This window comes from Gopherus flavomarginatus, chromosome 10 (genome assembly GCF_025201925.1).
Source record: "Gopherus flavomarginatus isolate rGopFla2 chromosome 10, rGopFla2.mat.asm, whole genome shotgun sequence".
NCBI classification, from domain to species: domain Eukaryota; kingdom Metazoa; phylum Chordata; order Testudines; family Testudinidae; genus Gopherus; species Gopherus flavomarginatus.
In genome coordinates this window covers 42,479,876-42,501,377 of record NC_066626.1, presented here as the reverse complement: position 1 = coordinate 42,501,377, position 21,502 = coordinate 42,479,876, and the positions used below count along the sequence as shown (strand labels likewise).

The window sequence follows — 21,502 nt, the reverse complement described above, 5'->3', positions numbered from 1 at the left end:
TCCTGGCAATTATTTCATCCAAATATGCTCAAATTAAACCCCGGACTTATTTTACTTGCTATTCAGATATGTACATTTACAGGATAAATGTATTCAGAGTGCTCATATGAAAATCCACTTCGAACTGGTAAATACAATCTCACTAAATTTAAATGTGAGATGCTGGAATTCAGAATTACCAAAAAGTTACTAGTTAGCATTACTGTGAGTTTCTGGGTAATCCCTACAGTTTCCAAGCACTCCTCCCCACATACACACCCACCGTTCCTGTGGGTAACTTCCTATCAGCACAGCATCTTTATGCTTTTGCCTTTATTAGCTAATATCTTGATTTATTCCCTAAGCCAAGTCACGCTACACGATAATGGTCCCTTTCTGGCCTTAAAAATCTATGACTAAATACACCAAATATCTGATGGTTTATTTTTATAAATTACACAAATATAAGAAAATGAAATGACTTTAAATATATTTTATTGTCACATGATTCTTAATAAAAACACCTTCAAAACATTCTGTACATTTCAAACTGCTTAGAACCACATACCCATTATATAAATGTAATTGTGTATAGATGCCATGATGTCTCTGTACAAAGATGTACAATATGTACAGTAACATTAAGTGCAAGCTGTGCAAAGCCAAGTCAAGGTTACTGGTTCATGCCACTGTTTAGGAAAAAGAAATCAATGCAGAACTAAAGCTTCAATCCGTTTCTTGTGTGCAAATGATTAATTTAGAAACAAATAAATGCACGTTGTATATCATATAGAAAGGAGTGATTTGACTTGAATTCTCAGTTCAGCAAGAGAAACATGCAGCTGACAGGATAGAAACAGCACTGCTCTCAAACTTTTTTTTTTCACGGCGTTATTATACTAGGCTGGAAGGTCATCTCAGGATTCAGCTGCTACTTTTGGTAGAACTGAAACAACATCAGGAGATCGAAATTTTGGAAGATAAAGCCCAAACTTGTTTTCTATGCCAGCAAATGTAGCTGTAGCAAGTCTGTATCCACCTATGTGGTCAGGATTAACAGGAGGAAGGTCTGAGATTCGAGATTTTGGGGTAGGTTCTGATCCAGACGGTTTGCTGTTTGAAAAGAAAAAAAGAAAAGGTTGCTTATTTAAAATGTTTCTCCTGCACCAGAGTAACAGAGCACAATCTATAGTAAGCCAATACTAAAAATTATCATCTGTCTACAATATATAAATCAACATAGTTAGGAGTTAATTATTCTGATTAGCTTTTAAAATAAAGAAAGCTTGCTTTAAAGGCCACTATCAAGTAGTTCAGGCTAAAATTTAGTTTCTGGATATTTTAGAACAGAAATATTTTAATGAAAAAAATGTTTAAATGATTTTAATGAAAACAGTTTGAGGAGGATTTAATCATCATCTTGCAGTGTAGGAAACCTAAATACAGCAGTTTTGTGCAGTGCATTAAAAAAAGTGAAACTGACATACTTCATGTTGCTTAGACAGTGAAATAGTATACAAATCAAGTCAATTTGATTTAAGCTCTTTCAGTTTTAGCACCCAAAGATGTTACTAGTAATATAAGTGTGGTGTGTGTGTGTGTGGTGGGGGGTTGTGCAGGGTACAATTAAAACAAAATTCTGGCACTTTGATTTACAGTTAATAAATATCATTAAATTTAACTACATCTGTTTCAACATATTCTTTCCATTTAGTTCTCTGAAGCCTCTGTCTAACTTGGCAGACCCAGTTTGCATGTTAGTGAGCAAATGTTTGCACTTACATTCCTCCAAAATCCACATAGAACCATCGCTGCAGAAGTTCATAGGTCACTAACGTAACACCAAACTGAGGTGAAGATCTGAACACTCGAGCTGTTGAATAGTACAAATAATAATGTAATACAGCAACGTTAGATCAAGAAAGATGGTCTGAGAATTTCAAATGAACCCGTGCACTACAATACCAGGGCCCAATCCTGCAAAGTTTACTGCTGGGAGTAATCTGAGTAAAATAACAGAGAGAAAATGTGCAGGATTGTGGTCTGACTTTAAATCTAAAGAAAATTCCCTACCTATAGCGCCTTTCCAAAAAGCCGAAGGGCCTTCTTCTCTAAGTATCTTTCTAAAACAGTCAATAACTCCACTGTATGTTGTCTGACCAGCACGAGCTGCCACTTGCAGTCTTGTCTTGATGACATCAGCAGGGGTTACCAAGGAAGCAGCAGGCACACCTTTTAGAAGCAAACAGCATTTAATTTACACAAAGTATCTTGTAAAAGATAGAAATATTTCTAAAGACAAAGAACATACCTGCAAACGTTAATCTTTTTGTGAAATCAAAACTTATTAAAAATGTAAACCCACACACACCTGGTACTAACGTAAAGTATTCAAAATAGACTCTTCCTGCAGCTAGCATAGCACAATCCTTCTAAATGTTTCTTCTAAATCACAAAGCTAATTTTATGACAGACACTAAAGAAAAATATAAATGAAAATACAGCCAAGAGAACTACAAAAATTATGCAACGATATTAACAGAACAATTCTCTCAAGAGCTCCCCTCCGAGTTTTATTATCAGTCATTTCAAATACCTTTTATTTTCCTTGTTTAAAGAGCGAAGCAAATATTTCCAAGTATAAATAGTTAAAACTCTCTCCCTCTCTCTCAATATAAGAGATTAAATATTCTTGACACAAATTAGTGGTGCTCTCAGCTGTTTCTAGGAGCTCTGTCAGCCTTACTGTGCTTTGTGAATATTAATATTTCTACTCACCTATTGTATGTACCAAGTACTTTGTAACAGTATAGCTGATTAATTGCTCTGCAAACCTCTCAAGTACTCACATTCCAATCCTTCACAGATCCATTTGTTTAAAGGTGTAAATATGCATTTAAAGGTGTAAATATGCAAAGTGATCATTTTGAGGCCATCTATTCTACAGTGATAGCTCTTTGGCCAGTTCATTAGCAGAACACAAGTCTATTTAAAAAGTAAACTATAAAGAAAGGTTGACAATAAAAGCATTTTTGGCACACAGTATGGTAATAGCCATCAGTGATGGTACAGTAACAGTACCCCACCCCAAGCACCACCACCGGTTTCTTATTCAAATGAAAGGGAAACCGTGCAGGTAAAGTACTCTCCTGAAGGTACAATGGATGATGTTAGAATATTTATAAAATTTAGATGTAAAAATCCAACTCTCATTTTTAATATAATGTATATTGACTCATTTCAATCACTTAACCAAACACAAGAATTCCCTTCCAGCTTGGAATTTCAATGTTCACTTTCAGTCTTGGTTGAATTGTTACTATTGATTTCAATACAATTAAAAAACCAGCGTAACAGTTGTCTACATAGCACTTAAGGGAGATTTATCAAGTTGACAGGTCAGAAATTTAACGAAGTTACAGTAAACCTTCCCACACATCCTGCTGATCAAGTCAGTAAGTTTTACATTGGAACAGGAGCAGCAAAGCCAGTCTATTTGCTAAAGCTAACTATGCACTATTACAACCCTACAAACTTTCTTTGAAGCCACATGTGTACACACAATGGTCTTCTCAGTTATGCTTATCTGATGCATTCGCATTAAACAGTAAAACGAATTTGCAACTCAGAAAGAGGGATTCTTGTAGGCTAAATTTTATATCTCATACAAGATTTATAGCTATTTCTATTGATCTCATCACATTAATATCCAAGTACCTGATAAATATTAATGAACTAAGCTGTGGTTAAAAAACACAAATGGCAAGTCTTATTATAGGATACTACACCTCATGGTGAATTTTTCAGCAGTTCTATGAATACAATGGATCAGATTTTCTTCCCATTTCAGGGCCCTTTGTGCCATTCAAGAGCAAAAGGGCCCAGAAAATGGTCACACCTCCCTGCTGGATAAACCCACAGCCATGGAGGCATACCCAACTGGGAAAGAGCAGGCATAACCAGGTCTTACGCCAGCTCCAGATTAGGTGGCAGCTCTAGTGATCCCTGGATAGCTCCAAGGTTGGTCTAATATATTACAGCCCCAAATGGGCCCAGAATTAAGAACTGCAAACACTTTCTCTGCATTCTACCTCACTTGTGTTACACACAGCAGATACTGGGTGCAAAAGAGAATTTGGCCCAGTATGTCCACCATTAATTTGTCCAGCAGTGCATTTTTAACCTATGCACCTCCATCACATTTGGGCCTAATGTTATTATACTACTGACTGAGATAAAAGGCCATCATTACCAAAAGACCAGTTACACATTTCGTTTGTTCCAAGTGTAGCCAATGATTTTAGTTTATTGTATATTCATTGGGTAATGTTGTGAGTTACTAACACGTTATGTTACATATAATCACTGTATGCTAAACAGAGTCAGATTATAGAAATATAAGATTGATCAGTAGTTAGAAGGGATAATTATGTATTAGATATTTAAGTAAGTTGGGTTGCAATGCAAGGCCTACAGGCTGAGTGAGACCTGTAAGATTTCAGCTTAGCCATACTAGGCCAGAGGCTTAAGAAATGCTTGACAAAAGTAAGCGACCAAAGAATGACCCTATGCCACAAGATGACCAGCAAAGATGTATTGATTAGTGATACTGCAAAAAATTAACTGTAAGAGTAATTTTTTGCTTACAAGATGCTCAGTAGTCACATTTTTCTAACACGTGCCCTAACCGCAGGGTGCACTATGTGCATAAATACTAATGAGGTATAGTCAGAATCACATTATAAAAAGAGGGGGCCCAGATTAGGAAAATTGAGCTCCCTGTGGGAAATTCCAGCAGGAACCATCCCTTTACTGATGATCAATCCATGAGAGACCGATCAGACCCTAACACTATCTAGGAGGATGAGAGTATAACTATATAAGTAACTTGTGCATAGGTCTGTATAGAATTTCTATGTGCTTAGGTAATAATAACTTTGATTGTAATTTTAATAAAAACTTGTCAAGCAGACTACACATTGTACTTATAAATGTATGTGTGGTCTCTACCCTTGGTTTCTGTGTGTTCCTAGAGACTCTAAATCTGAAGCAAGTAGCAGAGGTGACTTTTACTCTGTTGAGCCTGAAACTGTAACCAGCAGAGTCGAACCCATGGTGGTGTAATACCACATTACAAATTTCACTTTAAATAAAATAAAAGGCTACAGAAGAAATTTCTAAACACTAACTTCATGTGAGTGGGGTGAGTTTGTCCCACTATCATTACAAGGGAAATCTTAATTAGAAATTCTTTAAAAAAAAAAACATGAAGAGTATTTTATTTTCACTCCTGTCTCCCTACTGAACAGTAAGACACCTTCAAATCTTTATTTTGGCATTTACCTTTGAACTGAAAGTTTCTTCCCCAGTTGTTCAGGAGCCCTAAGCTAGATGAATCATTTTCTTTTTAATTCTTCTCAGTATATGTTCATCAAAGATTCAAATTAGCCTTCAAGTCAGAGAGCCTGGTAACAACTAAAGCCCCATTGAGACAGACAGATCAAATTTGGCTACAAGTTGCTGAGCTGCATTAAGCTGTTTATCCACATTATGCAAATGTAATTAGCTCTCATCAAAATTACACTACCTCCCACCAAGGATAAAAGTGATCAAATTTAGATTAAATCAGATACAATGGCATACTACCATTCATATGGGACTGATGAACGAATATTAAATATTATCTATTACAGGGAAAAAGGTTATTTCTAGAAAACATATTGAGAAGTTACCTGCAATGGCACCAGCTATAAGGAGATTAAGCCCTCTCACGTGGCCATTTTCATCAGCAAGCATCAGTTTACTGTGAGCATAAACAGGAAAATAGATTGCAGAAAAGGGAATGTCTCGGAGGAAACATGCTTTGGCACCCTGTCATACAAAAAGGAAACATAATACAAACAAGTTATATAAACAGAGTTAGAATTAAAGGCTGGCTGGCAGCCCCAGGCCACTGGGTATAGACTGAGCCAAGCGGATCTACCAGGTAACTAGTAAATGCAATGTAATGTCTTAGGGAATGTCGTATGGAGATTTGAACATCAAAAGAAGCACAGGTTTCAGAGCACAGTTAGTCATTCGATGGTCAGCTCTCAGCCTCAGTCTTCATTTCTAACTTCAGCAAAAGAGTGACACTTGACAATTGAGGGCCTGCCATCAAACCTTAGATACATAGTTTGTCGTACAGAAACGTACACGAGAATTTAGCCTGCAAAAAACCTTCTCTTAGCTGATCCTGCTGGCCTGCTGACAGGGAATGTGCTGTCACACAAAAGATTCGACTGGAGCCCTTGCTTGCCACTTGCTCCACAGGAAGCTGAAAGCATTAGTGAGCATCTCCACTGACCCTCTCTGGCTGCCAGAAAAAACAGTACTGCAGGGCTAGCACAGTTTGCCTTCTTTCCCCATGGGAAAGTTGCCACAACATGGAAACTCAAAAACTCCATAGGAAAGTAATACGGAGACAAAGGATGGGGAACTTGAATGACACTTTTGCCAGGAAAAAATTAATTGGTTAAAACTTGGCATACAAGGCCTAAAATCAAACTAAAGAGATTCCCTCTTGACACATGCTACAGTAGCTGTGGAGATGCTGTTAAAATATGTCTTGTTATTTGTCTGATACTGGGTGAATTACCTCCTGCTGCACAGAGCTCACCCTGAGGGTGAGCCATGGAGGCTGCAAAACTGTCTCCTCCACCCACCACTCCAGTCCACTCTGTGCCAGAATAGTGGCCACTGACTCTCTGGGTTCCCTACATAAGAGGCTCTGGGTCATGGACCACATAAGAGTGATTCCAGGGCCTTGGGAGGTCACACATTTCTAAAAGTTCCCTTCCACGCTGATTTATTGGGAACAGACAGAGAGCCCTCTGCAGGGGATCTGTGGGGCTTAAGTGGTATGGATGGTCTTGTGGAGAGACACTATATGCTTGGATGAATTTCACTCACCGTGATTACATGTTTTAAAACCAGTCCCCTTTTGGTATTTACTCCACTGAGCTTTGTATTCTTTTTTTCTTTAACTTAATTCTCCTAAACCTCCTTGAGATGACTGTGCAATTTTAAAGAAAGATAAAATTTGTAATAGAATCACCTTTCTTGCCACCACACACAAAAATGATTCCTGCACTAAAATTTTGCCCCATGTACCAAAACATCGATGATATTTAGGGAAACATTATAGCTGTGTGAATCTAATCTAGTGAATTCAGACAAAAAGCTGCAGCTACAGAGGGAAATTTACACATTTTTATGGTGCTACATAGCTCCATAAATAAATCAGCTAAACCAATATTTTGGAAGTGCACAGCTGCCTACAGCTGTTGAATTTACGTATTACTCCTTGCACTGGCAAAGGATACAGGAAAAAACACTCTTCCTTGTTTAAGAAAACTAATCGCTTCTGCACCATTACATCTGATCTGTAATGATGGTAGTAAGTATACCTGCAGGGAAGGAATCTGTTGACTGGCATTCTGGTAAAGTACAGTACGGGCTTTTTTTTAAATGGAATTCATTATTGACAAATCCCACCACTTAACTTCTTAAAGATCTGAATCCTACTAAATTCTACTACTGTTTCACTGCTGCCAAATTATTAAGACAAAAAGAGGATGCTGCTGTGAAGATAACAATAGAGATAACTGAGATTCAAAATAAATATAAAACATTTGGGCTCCTAAACAAACACATAAGAAACTTTTCACAAAAGCCTCCAAATGAAATGATCCATGCCAGAAGTCAACAAGTCTGCAATACAGAACTCCCTGCAGTCTGATATAAAAGCCCAAAGGATAGAACAGGGGTGTATTTTTATGTATCCCACTTCCACTAACATGAGTATAAGGGCAAGTCTACACTACAAAATTAAGTTGACCTAAATTATGTTGATGTGCTGTCACTGCAGTAATTAAACTGCTTTTGCATGTCCACACTATGTTCTGTGTGTCAGCAGTGTGCATTCTCACCAGGAGCAGTGGCATCAATTTAACTGTCACTGTGGGATGGCTCCTGAAAGGCAGCAACAGTTCATGTAACAACACAGAGTCTACACTGACACTGCGTTGACCTAATTACATGGACTTAAGAGCTATGCCTCTCATGGAGGTGGAGTTATTAAGCTGGTGTAGTGGGCAAGTTACATCAGTGGCAGCTGCATTTTACTGTAGACACTTACAGGTTTAAGTTGATGTAAGCTGTCCTACATCGAACTAACTCTGTAATGTAGACCAAGGCTAAATGTGTTCTCCCCCCCCCACACACACACTTTTCTACCAGGGGGCTGCCTTGCAGGAAGAGATTATTTTTAAATCTGAAAAGATTTCTTTGTTTTACAACAAAGGTTTTGTTTTAAAAGTTTTTTAAATTTAGCATAAAATGGTTTAAAAGTAGTGTTCCAGGAATGCTCAAATACATACCTTATAAAGACCAAAAATCCCCAGGTCTTTAAGAACAGTAAGGGCACTGACTCTGGGTCCTGTAGTGATTTCTCCTGCTACCTGCAACCGAATCTTTACAATCTCTAGTGGATTAGTGAAGATGACCTGTGAACCTCCTGCCTGCAAGACCAGAGAAAATGAGTTACAGTGAATTCTATCATTATATCACACCAATAAGAGTCCACTCCTGCAAGGTGCTGAGCACCTTTGGCTCCCACTGAAAGACAACAGGGCCCTCTTACATTATGTATATGCAATATGGAACACACTCAGTAAAATCCCTGTCCTGAAGTTTCCCATTCTTCTGCCTAAAAACATGTGCTTTTTAAAGTAAATTGAAACTTAGAAACAAAGGCAGACTACCATGGTTCTGTATGAGTTTGTGATTTCTATTACAGCAATTCATTCAATTTTTCTTCTCCCTCGGACATCCATTTTTCTAAACAGCCACATTAGTACCTAAAAGTTTATCAACTTTCATCCATATAAGATATCAGGTTAAGTTAATCATAATACTCTGCAGTCCAAGGCTCTGGAGACCAGGAACAAAAGAAAATTGCTCTGATTCACAGACAAAATTAGAGTCTATATCAAGTACAGTTTTGCCACAGAGATGAAGAATAAATATTAAAAAGGGAAATTTAATTGACCAATATTAGGGGAATAGTATGAAGGTTACAATATGCAGTGACAGCTCAGAAAAATGGATATTTTAGTGGCCATCACTCTACAAAACTGAAAGTTATGAACTTTTGTACAGTTGTATTTTATATGCAGTACAATAGTCGGGTTCAATAAATGAAAACCAGCCAATGTGTTGAGGTGTTATTTGTATTTAGTGCTGCTGCCTGGGGGAAGTAAGCTGACTGAAATTTATATTTGAGGTTGTAATTTTAAATAATCGGAAGAATGGTCAGATTTTTTGTGAGGAGCTTTTAATTATTCTATCTGGAAAATTAAATAAATAAATGTAAACAACAGATATACCAATATTTCCAAATTTGTTACAAAGGAAAACCGATAGCTAGATACAGACCAGCATCCATTTCTCTGACCTGAGCATGACACAGATTTAATAGCTGGCAAATTGTTTTTACATTATTAGCAAAGCAGAAGCACCATATCTTGCTCATTTCTCCCATTCACGATTGCTGCATGAGCTGTTCTACAGGTTCTGCATTTTAGCCTAAGACTTTCACACAGCTGCATCTCAAATTTTACAGAGAGATTGATTCAACATGACAGTTTATTCCAGAAGCATGTAAATGTACTTGAAAGTGACATGTTTAGACTTCTCTTTGGTATGCTGTAGGTACCACCCTTCACTTCTGGCAAAGTGCATGGTCCATCACAAAATGGATAATTTGTCTTTACTGCCTACCCAATGTTCCTTTCTCTCCTCACCCCCTCTTTAATTTTTTTTATTAAAACCATTTACAAATTTTATTTAAAACACATGGCACTGAACAAGCCCAGCCTTACATTAACTAGTATTTTCCTTTCATTTTAAAAACTCTGAATCCCTTCCTCATAGCCCTTCTACATTCACCCTAACCTGTCAAAAACTTCACCTAAGGAAAGGGAGACTACCCTGAACAGCCTCCTTTTTTATCATCCAGGAATTCAACTCCCACTTTGTGAGCACAGTGGAAAAATAAAGGAACTTGCTTCTTCTGACAGCTATCTCCTACAAAGCACCCAAACAGAGGCTTTGAGTACCTACTAAATGATTTAAGATTACTAAGCTAAATACGCAGTTCAATCAACTCACCCCTCCTGCCAAGCAGTAACTTATAACCAAAACCCGACACACCCAGAGTTGCAATCTGTATTGGGGTTTGTCAGGGCTCAGCCTCTTCTGTTATGTGTAGTCATGCTGGCAAGGGTGGAGCAGCATACTCTACAAAATGTCATCTTCTCTGCAACATGACCTCACACACAGTGTGTGTGCAAGGTCAGGCCAGCCGAGAGAGCAGCACGCTCTGCAAAATGGCGTGCTCTGTGCAGCACCCTCTGTTTAAGCCCCAGCATAATTTCTTTACAAAGTAAGCACTAGACACGCCCATATATTGGCCTATACATCTATCTCCTTAGCTCTCTTCAAAGGCCGATGTAATTAAAAGGGCCATGCAATATGGTGTGAAAGTTAGCAAATCTGGGCTACTTCAAACCAGGGGCAGGATGACACTGCAGAGCCCCAGGACCCTTAATTTATCCCTCACTCCTTCTGTTATTTAGAGAGGGAATCAAACATTAACTCCTCCACTGATCACAACTGCAGACTGCACAGACTGTAAATTATTTCACTATTGATCAAAGTTGGCAATAAAGGAGAATGACAACCCTGACAATTAAATGGTCGTTATGCTTTGAGACAACACCCCTGACCCCAAATAAGGGCAGTTCACATTTATCTTAATGGCATAGTTTCCCATTTGTCATCATCATATTGGTTTACTTCTGGATAACTTTTTGAAGGATCTCTCTCAAACAGAGGAGTTAGGTTTTCAATTTTTCTGTTTCTGGAACACTTGATGCAACCATCAGGGAAAATGCCAACTTGCTGAGCCCTCACAGGCCAGCTCAATTTGACCCCAGCTCCTCTGTGATGAACTATATACAATAAGCTGTCTCAGTGCAATAATGCCACTACTGTCCAACACCATTTCTCAGACCTAGTTTCCTTTCTTCCAGTCTCTCTCCCACTCACACACACTTCAAACAACAAAACAATGGATGATGCCCTGCAGAAGAAACATTTCAAAGTTTCAATCTAAACAAATTTTATAAAATTGCCAGCTGGCAAATTCTGTTAAATTATAACCTAATTCATTTTTCTTCATGTTGTATTAAACAAACCAATTTGAAAACTTTATGATTTTCCTACTTCATTTATTTCAATAATTGTGGTAGCAATAATCTTAGGCAGAATACTCCTGTTATAATGCAATATACAGTACCACAAAAACAATCCTCGAAGAAACCACAAATTTAGATGCTGAAACCAGAAATTCAGTTCTGCTAGATAATAATTTGTTAACTGCTCATTAAATGTGCATACTGTGTTTACATATATGAAATTCTGGTTTTTATTTTTAATCAGCTATAAATTAGAATATCCTGCAGGGCAGGCAAAATAACTGTCCCTCATTGCCCAACATCCAGCACAGAAACACAAACAGACCAATTCATAAACAATTCTATTTTCTACAAAAAATCCAATCTTCCTGTAATTAACATTCTCTATCTATCTGCACAAGTGGCTGGGTCTCTGTTAAATCCCAACAAAAGCCTGCTTCTGAAGGGGCAGAGTTGCACAAATAAGACTCTAATTCACACAAAACTCTTTAACCATCTTCTATTAAAAATGTGTGTTTTGATACACAGATAGCTGCATAAAACACATCTTCTACAAGGGGAGCCCAACATGCGCAGGCTTATGTGTCATCATTAATGCAGTATCTTGAGAAGTGCATGAATCATACCAACCTCATTAACATTTGGCACACACAGTATTCGAGATATTGACAGACTCCAATAACAGGCATACTTGTCACAAAAGTGACTTGGGAAGTTTCACAATATTTTAAAGAATATAATAATATAATAACTACAACCACAACTAAAACCCATTTTAGATGCTGCTCTTTAAGAATAAATTCTCTTGCCCAAACACTGATTTCTCAACACAACTTTATTTTTCATCCAGTGTTATAGGTGTGCCTGGACTGCTGCAGGTCTGTAAGGGTATGTCTGCATACCATGCTAGCTTAAATCTACTTAGAATGGCTAAAAAACCCCACAAAGATACAGTGGCACAGGCTTCAGCATGAGCTGTACAAGCATGCTGGTGACCCTGGATACATACTCACATTGTCAGTCTGTGCCATCTTTTCTTCACTGCTATTTTTAGCAATGATAGCTAAACTATAGCTAGCGCACACATTTGCCAGCTTGTGTTGCAATCACACCTTTTACTACAGTGTAGACATACCCACGAGACACCCCACTTTCCCAAAATATTCTTTCAGTCTAAGGCCTGATACTGCAAACACTTTGGTACATGAGTAACTTTACTCATGTGAGTAGTTGCACTGAATTCAATGGAACTATTTGCATGAGCAGGGGTTTGTTAGATTGGTTCCTTGAACATAATCATTTAAGAGTATGACAAAAGAAGGAGGGAAGGCAAGACAGGACAATTACAGAAAACAGGGGAAGCGGAAGTTAACATTTTGAGAGTGTATGCATTGTAATTTTTTAAATTATTTTTATCAATGTATTGTTTGTTTCAAAGATTGTGAAAAGAGGAGGATTCTGATGAATAAGGAAGAGGAGAGAGACTATATTGGATAGGATCACGGAGGTAATATGAGGCATAGGGAATAGCATGGAAGATAACGAAGAGGCATAAAGATAGAAAGGAAGTGTTAATGGAAAGAAATTGGTGAAGTGCAGGCACTGCTTGTAAATCCTCAGTATTTGTTTGCAAATTGGCTGTGCAAATATTCATGCTTTTTCCTTTTTCAAACAGTCCTATTTCTATTTATTTATTTATATGTGTGACACAGTGTGTGCATGTGCGTATATACACACAGACACACATATCTCAAGGAAATTCAAGTATCAATATTAAAATTGGTGTATTTTTAATATAAAATTGTTCTTTTGCAACTAAATTACAATAGACACGTTAAAAAAAAAGTTGACAAATTTATTTCTGAATGGAGGTTATTCATACACATCAGAAATAACAATAATAAAAGCTTCTATTTAACCTTAATGTCACATAAAATAAAAACTCCACAAGGAGCAAATGAAGGAACTACAATTGACAGCAAAGGTTATGAGAGAAAAGATGTAGTTTGAGATCCCACAGCAAACACCTCATGACATGCCAAAGCCTGAAGGAAATACACAAATGACCCTACAACATAAGACCTCTTGCCCTTTCCAATTCCACCCCAGAGGCATATGCTACAAAGGGGGAGATGTCTGCTCCAAGCCCTTGTTTACTTCGTACTTGGAACTGCCACATCCTGGACCAAAACTATTTCCCCACTCAACCAACTAAAATAAGAATATGTTCTTTGATGTTTATGAAGTAGTCTGATTTAAAGAACTGGCACTCCATTCTCAAGTCAGGGCTTTCATTGTTCATACACCTACAGTAAGCCTACTACAATACTGCTAAATAATATACCCCCTCTACATTAAAATACATAGGTTTAAGATTGTAACAGAAATCAAAGCAATTTCAAATCGTAGCTGACTCTGCCCTTAGCTCTCCTTGTACTTCCAACAGGCAAAGACGTGAAAAATGTACAACAGTACAAGTAAAGGTAAACTATCATCTCTAATTCTATACTTCCTGCATTTTTCCTCTTTGATAATTAAAAACAATTGTTTAAACATTTTGTAACTTCTTTAGTTTAAAAAAATATATTTGACAAATGCCTACCTTGACAAGCTAGAAGGAAATGCACACAAAAAACATGAAAATGTAATAAATTCTTTTTTTGAAATAAAATCCAAGAAGCATTTCAAGACTAGACAATATCACATTTGTTTTTTAGTTAAAAACATAAAAAATGGTTTTAAAAAAATTATTTTTAGGGCCATATTTGGCCTTTGGATGCATGCATATGACAGCTACAGTGGAATCTCCACATCTGTTTCAAAGAAAGAATTTGGGCCTTGGGCTTCCTGCATCTCTTACACCCCACATCCTCCTCCTCCTCCTCCCTCCAGCAGAAATCAGAAATCTCCTCCAGGTGGGACTGGATGCATTCCTGTCCCAAGTTTTAATATCACACTGTCTCCACACTGTTTAGGAGCTATCAACTTTTTCCTGTTTAACTTACAGAAGTCACAGAACATTGTTTCTGAAAGGCTTTTAAAGTCCTTTCAATGCATTTATACAGCACAAGAGGTGTGCATGTGGCTTCACAGACTTAACATGGACTCTCTCCTCCTGACTGATGAACTGATTGTTTCAGAGACAATATTTAACTGTACAGCCTTATGGGACTCTCTCATTCTTATCTAAAAGCAAAACCCATGATGCTGAGTAGGAGGAAAGCTTGTAACTTACAGGTCTCCAGAAATTAATTAATTTTTGTTTATTTAATCCATTTATAAAGCAACTATCAGCCAAGTGTTCAAGAGTCATACAATAAAAAAAAATTACAATACTTAAAAATAACCCACAAACCCAAATACACAGCCTGAAATCACAAATAAGTCTAGCATGAGGGAGAATCCAACAGCCCCACTAACCACCCCCCACTCCCAATTAACAAAAATGGATTAATGGGAAGGAAGATGAAGGTGGGTCCCCAAAATGGTCAAGAGTAGGCAAAAGAGCAAGGTAGGACTTGCAATGTGTTCTAAAGACAGACGAGGGACTGTGACACCTCAGTACAGGAGTTCACATCAGTGCTGAGAAAACCCTGCCATGTCCTGGCCCTCACCGAGCCTAGGTACTGAGGGCAGACCTGTACCAGCTGACCATAACAGCTGGGCAGGGACACATTTGACACATTTGTAGATATCAGAATTGAGAAGAACTTCTTCACTACTCAGTACCGCAAAGCAGATGACATTCACAGAAGCTGACCCACATTGAGGGTGGGGAACCAAGGTTCAGGCTAGGATTCATGAAGCATCTGCAGCAGTGTTCCACTTTCAGCCAGCACAACTATTGAATATCCTCACTTTGAACTCTCCTGCCCTACCTTGCTTGGAATAGGATCTATATGGAAAAGGTACTGCACATGTAGAGGGAAGCACTGACAATCAACTGGCATTGTTTCAACCACCTAATCCTGTCAGTTTTCTACTTTAGGTTTTAATGAGTTGCCAAGCAGTGTGTCCTGGATTCAACACTAGTATTCATGAAAAGAATAAAAGAAGTGAAATGGCATGAAGCAACAGTGCAGACAGAGCAGTCACCCATTTGTAAGCTATCATGTGACCTACGGGGGATACAAGGAAGAGAATGTGATCGCTGAAGTAGCTGAAGTGAGGGCAAGTGGCCTGCTGTCTGCAACTCCTAAAAATGATTGGAGGGGCAGAACAGGTATGTCATCTTCCCCTAAATATGCCAAAAGGGGAGAAACAGGACTACTAAACACACCATAATACTCCAGAGTGAAGTAGTAGGCCAATGGCCCGTCCACCAAGAAAATAATTCCTGAGAAGACAGCCAGTTGGAGGAGAGGGTTGTGTTTGGATAGCAATGTGGGAAGTCCTCAATTTCAGAGGAGCATCTGAATTTTTGAACCCTTATATGAAAATCAAACACTCTCTCAAATTTTCACATGTTCTCTAAAATATGATAAAGATCCTTCAGATAGGGAACTACTTATCAGAAACAGATATGGTACAAAAGGATTTAAACATAGTAAATCTAATTATCAGAATTCACAGCCAGATGGAAATTACAAATACTTTGCAAACATTTTTAACCTAACACATCACAGGAGAGAAAATACCTAATGAATTACATGGCCTGCAAATACTGTTTGTAAGACCGAGCCTTTGAGAAGAAGGTTAGCGTTTGTGGTTGATTTTTGCTAGCTACATATCACAACTCCTTTTCCCTATTTCCATGAAAGTAAACTTTGCACACTGACAGGTGAAGACTCAGGTATGTACCATACTGCCAAATCTAATCAGGGAGAACTATAAGTAGCCTACCTTCAGGGCTTCTTCTTTGAATTTAAATCTTGCAGAGGTCAACTACCTTATTGCCCCAGGTTTTGTGGCAAGCTGAGAAGGTTTTATTCCAGCTTGCCAGCCTATCCAGCTGGAAGTTATTAGGGTTTTATGCTACAAAAGGATCCCTAACCAGCTTTAAACATTCTATACTGTTACCAAATGTTGGGAAATCCCACAAATGAAATTAGCCAAGTTACAAACACCAAAGTCTGTTGTCATTAAAAATGCAAACCAAGTACGGATTGCTTAAAGAACTACCAAATTATAGACTTCATTTCCAGTGTAAATTCCATTTGTATATTTACATGCTGCTTTTAGTTAAACATTGGAGCAAAATAACTCTAAAATTTTGTATAAAGGAATTAAAACAAACAACTCCCTCAGATCTGTTAGCTCAAAGCCAGTATATAGTTATTCAATCTCCTTACATTTATGTAAACAATCTATTAAGAGGAGTTGTTGTCATTGTTTTTAAATGGAAGATACCAAGTGAAGACGTCGGTTTAATTCACTTTTGAGATTTACAGCAGGAACTGGGCTATCTAAGTCAGTTTTTAAACCCCCTTCTATGGGACTTTTTCTGGGAGGACCAAAGGAAGTTGATGATGATCCCTCTACTGTATTCTCAATGACTACTGACAGTGAGCATCTCGTCCCATTTACGCAAAGTATAAATACCATCCAAACATGCCAATAACTTTGGAAAGGGAAGAGGAGCACCCGCTCTTTGAAACTATGGAAGCCCCTCCTATGCACACCACATCCTGGGACTCAGTCTGACTGAGCTGGGTAAGTATGGTCAGTCAAAGATAGGAGCAGTAATAAGCAGCCACTTCTCAAAGCAGGCTTCCATGGCAAATTTTAGAGTATAAGATTCATTCAGCATCAGTGTTGTGGACAGCAGTATTCACTTTATCTCTGCTGCTGAAGGTAACAATGAAGAGAGGTGGAAGTAACAAGCAGCTTTAGCTGGATCAGCAATGCCAGCACATCTCATATGTTAGCTATACTGAGAGGATGGAAGGAAGCAAGGAGCAATACAGAGGGACCATAATTCCACGCTGCTCTCCACGATTCATGAGATTGGGAACTGGATCACTCTATTTTTCCTGCCCCCTTTCTCACAGCACTGAAACAAGTAGATAATGCCCTGGGCATGCCATATGGAGAACCAGAGAGTTTCAGTAACTTTTCCTACGTTTCTGTGTGGAAGAGGATGGTATTGCCTTATGTCATGGAATATACATTATACTTTATCTGTTATTCTGACTGGGCCGTGCGAGGGTGGGAATTCTCTCTCTTTTTTTAAAAATAGTTATGAAAGGCACAGGACTGATACTTACACAACCTCCAGCAAGGATCTCTGCAAATACTGGAATGGAACCATCTCTCTGAGTGAACTTGTCTCTGACAAAATCATTAACCTAATAAAAATATACAATTTATATATTACAAACAGTTTCCTACTTGAACATTTTTTTCTGATTAACACATACTACATTTGTAACCAAACTTAATGGAACACTAGTTAAGTGTTCATCATTCATGCATTTAAAGGAAACAAAGCCCAGCTGCTTCTACAAACATGGGAATGCCAGGAAAACAGACCTGTATTTTATTACTGCAAATCAGATAAAAATTAGTAAGAGACAGAATTAATTTAGAAATGGAGAAACTTACTGTGAGCTTAATGGCCTTTTCTGGAGCAACACCTATAAGCTGTGGTAACAAGCCTGTGGAAATAGAGAAAATCATTAGGGAACATTTTTTCTATCAAAGAAAATATTACTTTTGTAAGAGTCCAACACTGCTGCCTCTCCACAGGTGGAACTTCCTTTGAAGTCAATGCCAGTTCTGCATTAGCACTGGCTGCTGAATGTGCACTTATGCAACTGAATATCTTAATACTTCTGCTGAAATTGGCAATATAAAGGATAATTGGATCCCTCTTCCATAATCAAGTCAAACCAGAAATAGTGGTAAAAAAGGGGAGGGGCTTGGAATATTTGTTCAGACAATGGATCATTCAGCATTTTCATGAGTATTTTTAGCCTCCTCACTCAGTACCACTCTCCAATGAAGTATACAAATGAATGATTTACTCTATGAGAGAGTGAGGCTGAAGAATGACTGTTCAATATTTTCATCCTTGCAGTACACAAAGCAGACTGAGCTTGGATCTCTCCTCCACAAAAGTTTATCTTGTACTTTTGATGAAGGATGTTCCCTACCTGATTTAATTTATTCACATTAAACACATAATCATGCTATTTGATAACTAAAGCGAATTTGGTAACAACCTTTTAAATGTCAGAATTCCCAACATAAAATAAATAAAATGTGTAAGCTTGAAAGCTTGTCTCTTGCACCAACCAAATTTGCTTCAATAAAAAGATACTACCTCACCCACCTGGTCTCTGAAATAAAAGACATTAGTAGACATGTAAGCAAAGCATTGTTACACACTGCCAAGTGTTGCCATTGCTTAGGTGACTTGTTTAATAAAACACAAAAGACCACATAACTTTCCTTTGCCCCAATGACAACGTACTACTCAAAAATATATGTCTTTTTTTCCTATTACTTACTTACATAGTTAGAATGGATATAGAGGATGAGCATTAGGGAAAAAAAGTTAGTTGTAAGTAACATTCAATACAAATTCACTAGTTTCTCTACAAGCACCACATGAGGTGGCACATGCAGTACTTTGACTTTTAAACCATTAAAGATGTTCTTTGTTTACAGGCTGCATTTTGGCATGCAGCAGCTGCCTAAGACAAACTAACAATTAACTTCTATATGGAATCACAGGGCTCAATTTTCTAGAGGCTACAGCTTATCTAAGGATTTAAAGGATTTCCATTCTTTCAGTATAACATGGTAATATGCACTTCAAAAATTGTTACTAATAAATGTTTTCTATCCTGTCAAGTGTGTGTGTTGATGGACCCCTAAAACCTACTTTGAAGAGACTGATGAGAGAGACTTTTTTTTTTTTTGCTTGTAGACGGCCTGCAAATATTCTTGCATATATACTACTGTCAGTCAAACCAAATCAATGACAAAAGCATGACCTGCTCATACACCTTTCTAGGAGCAGACTGATTTAAAAGAATAAATCAGTAGATGGCAGTCTTAACTTCCTAACATTCAGGATTAGATCAGCACCTGTTACTTTTTAATCTAAATCTTCTGCATAATCATGTCAGTATAGTATATGTGTTGCAGAAATAAAAGGTTACAAATTGTTAATAAAATATTGATTTGTCCCTTTGATGATATCTGTAGCTTTAACGAATATTATAGGTGATATTGGACAACTTCAATAAAAATACAAAACTAGGTTTCCTACTGTCTTGCAAGGGTAAGGCAGAAAAAAAAATCTATGAAAGTATTATGCTATTTAAATAATAAAGGAGGTATAAAGACTCACCACACTCAGCCCATTTAATTTACATAGTACCTTCCTCTAAGCCAACCCACAGAAAACATGCACCTACACAGAAGGATCAGCAAATAATATATGCAATGTCTTGTTTTCTTCCAACCCAGTACTTTCTGTGCAATTTACAGGCTTACTACACTGAGGAAAGGTACTTATTACATACAAAGAGAGGTTGATAATGACAAAAAGAAACACTGCCCTCCCAGCCTGAGTCTCTGATCCACTGTGAAAAGAAAATCCAGCTCTGCAGTGCCCACAGTTTAAAAAAAACTACTAGACAAAACACCGCAAGACCCACCTCCCACTGCCTTTTATGTGCTGTTAAATATATGCATACACACACTCCGTAAATCTATATCTCAGAGAGCCTGAGATTCAGTGAGTTCTAGCAAGGGGAATTTAGAAAACATTTCAGAGTTAATTCTGGAGTTGGGTGGCAGAATCCAGTAGTCTTATGACAGATATTAATAAAAAATGAAGCGTTCCTGTAAGGGATCACTTTATTTCTATGCAATTTATGTAGAAAAACACACATCACATCTGCACTGTCCTGTTCTGTCTGAATACAATTAAAATTAACACATTTATGCATATAAGAATCCACCTACAGATACACTGGGCAACTCTTCTGTGAATGCAATATAAATGTTTCTGTACTTCTGCTTCTATATAATTGGAATTATGACAGTCTGGCATGGTTGTGGAAACAATCTGGCGCTATGAACTCAGTATCAGTGTCTCCACAGATATACGTTTTTCAGGGACACAAAAATACTATAAATGACCATACAATCTAAATAAAAGAACAAGTATAGAACAGATCTAAAAATATTTTGATCACTAGTTATTTAAGCAATACTTTAAAAATGTAAAACATTGTTTCATTCATGTATAGAGAGTCTTTGATTTCAAAGTGCTTGTCAAAGGTTACAAAAAGAGGCACCAATGGTACTGTGAGCAACAATCAAAAGTCAGAGAACATCAAACCCAGAAGCTCCAATGCAAAGCTACTGACTAAGAAAAAGGAAAGGAGGATACTGTCAATACACTAGAAAAGGAAGAGAAGTGATGGGGTTTCAGGAGAAATTTCAAATTATGAATTAAGGGGTAAAATTGTTCTTGTGAAACAATTAGCAAAACTGGAAAGCACATCTATTTACCAGTAAGATAAATTACTAGCAAGAGCCATAACAAAAGCTGTGCTACACTAACTATGTCATCCCTAATATATCCCTACCTTTGTGTTCACTTTCATTGCAAGCCCCCAGAAAGACAACGTAAAGGTCGTACATTAATGACGTACCACAAATAATGAGATTATTAAAACCTCTTTAATCTGAGCAGTTTAGTTTTAACTGGATTCCCTAGTGCAAAAACTGCTCAGGGGCTATCCCTTAAATAAATTGGAAGATTACCAATGCCTCCATGGACATAGCACAATGCAGACTACCCAGACAGGGAGCATCAAGGAGATGGGGAACTCCACCCCAAGGAAAAGAACCAACTTAAGAAGTACTCCTATGGCAGCTGGAGAAAGTTTTTGTGAATACAATTAAGTTACACCAAATGGTAAATAAGAATATAGGGGTTGGTTAAACACAACAATTTCAGATGACCAGTTAGAAAGGCCCCAACCATATGACTTGAAATAGTAACAGTACTTTGGAATATGCCTGAGCTAAAAACAGAAGATGGACAACCTATATTTGAGTACACTGAAGCACTTGATTGATAAAGAGCAGTTTTAATTTCTCAACCTAGACTTTAGAATCAGTACTATACTGATAACCAAATGTACAAAACAGGAGACATATTATTCATATTTTAGAACTAATATAATAGTAGGCAGCAACAAAAAACAAGGATGGTTTCACCTAGCGAATGATGTTTAGTTTTTCCTAAGGAAACATTT

General features: G+C 37.6%; 1 protein-coding gene across 3 annotated transcripts in view; it reads right to left on the bottom strand.

Moving 5' to 3' along the window:
• Positions 1–457: 457 nt before the first annotated feature.
• SLC25A12 (solute carrier family 25 member 12) overlaps positions 458–21,502 on the bottom strand; it is an 86,180-nt gene continuing 65,135 nt past the window's right edge. For all 3 annotated transcript variants that reach the window (XM_050916718.1, XM_050916717.1, XM_050916719.1), the window contains 7 exons: positions 17,823–17,875; positions 17,486–17,566; positions 8,400–8,540; positions 5,712–5,850; positions 2,053–2,211; positions 1,762–1,852; positions 458–1,092 (listed from right to left, as the gene is read on the bottom strand). In XM_050916718.1, coding sequence (XP_050772675.1) covers positions 897–1,092; positions 1,762–1,852; positions 2,053–2,211; positions 5,712–5,850; positions 8,400–8,540; positions 17,486–17,566; positions 17,823–17,875 — 860 coding nt within the window. In that variant the 3' untranslated portion in view covers positions 458–896. The remainder of the gene's footprint in view (positions 1,093–1,761; positions 1,853–2,052; positions 2,212–5,711; positions 5,851–8,399; positions 8,541–17,485; positions 17,567–17,822; positions 17,876–21,502) is intronic.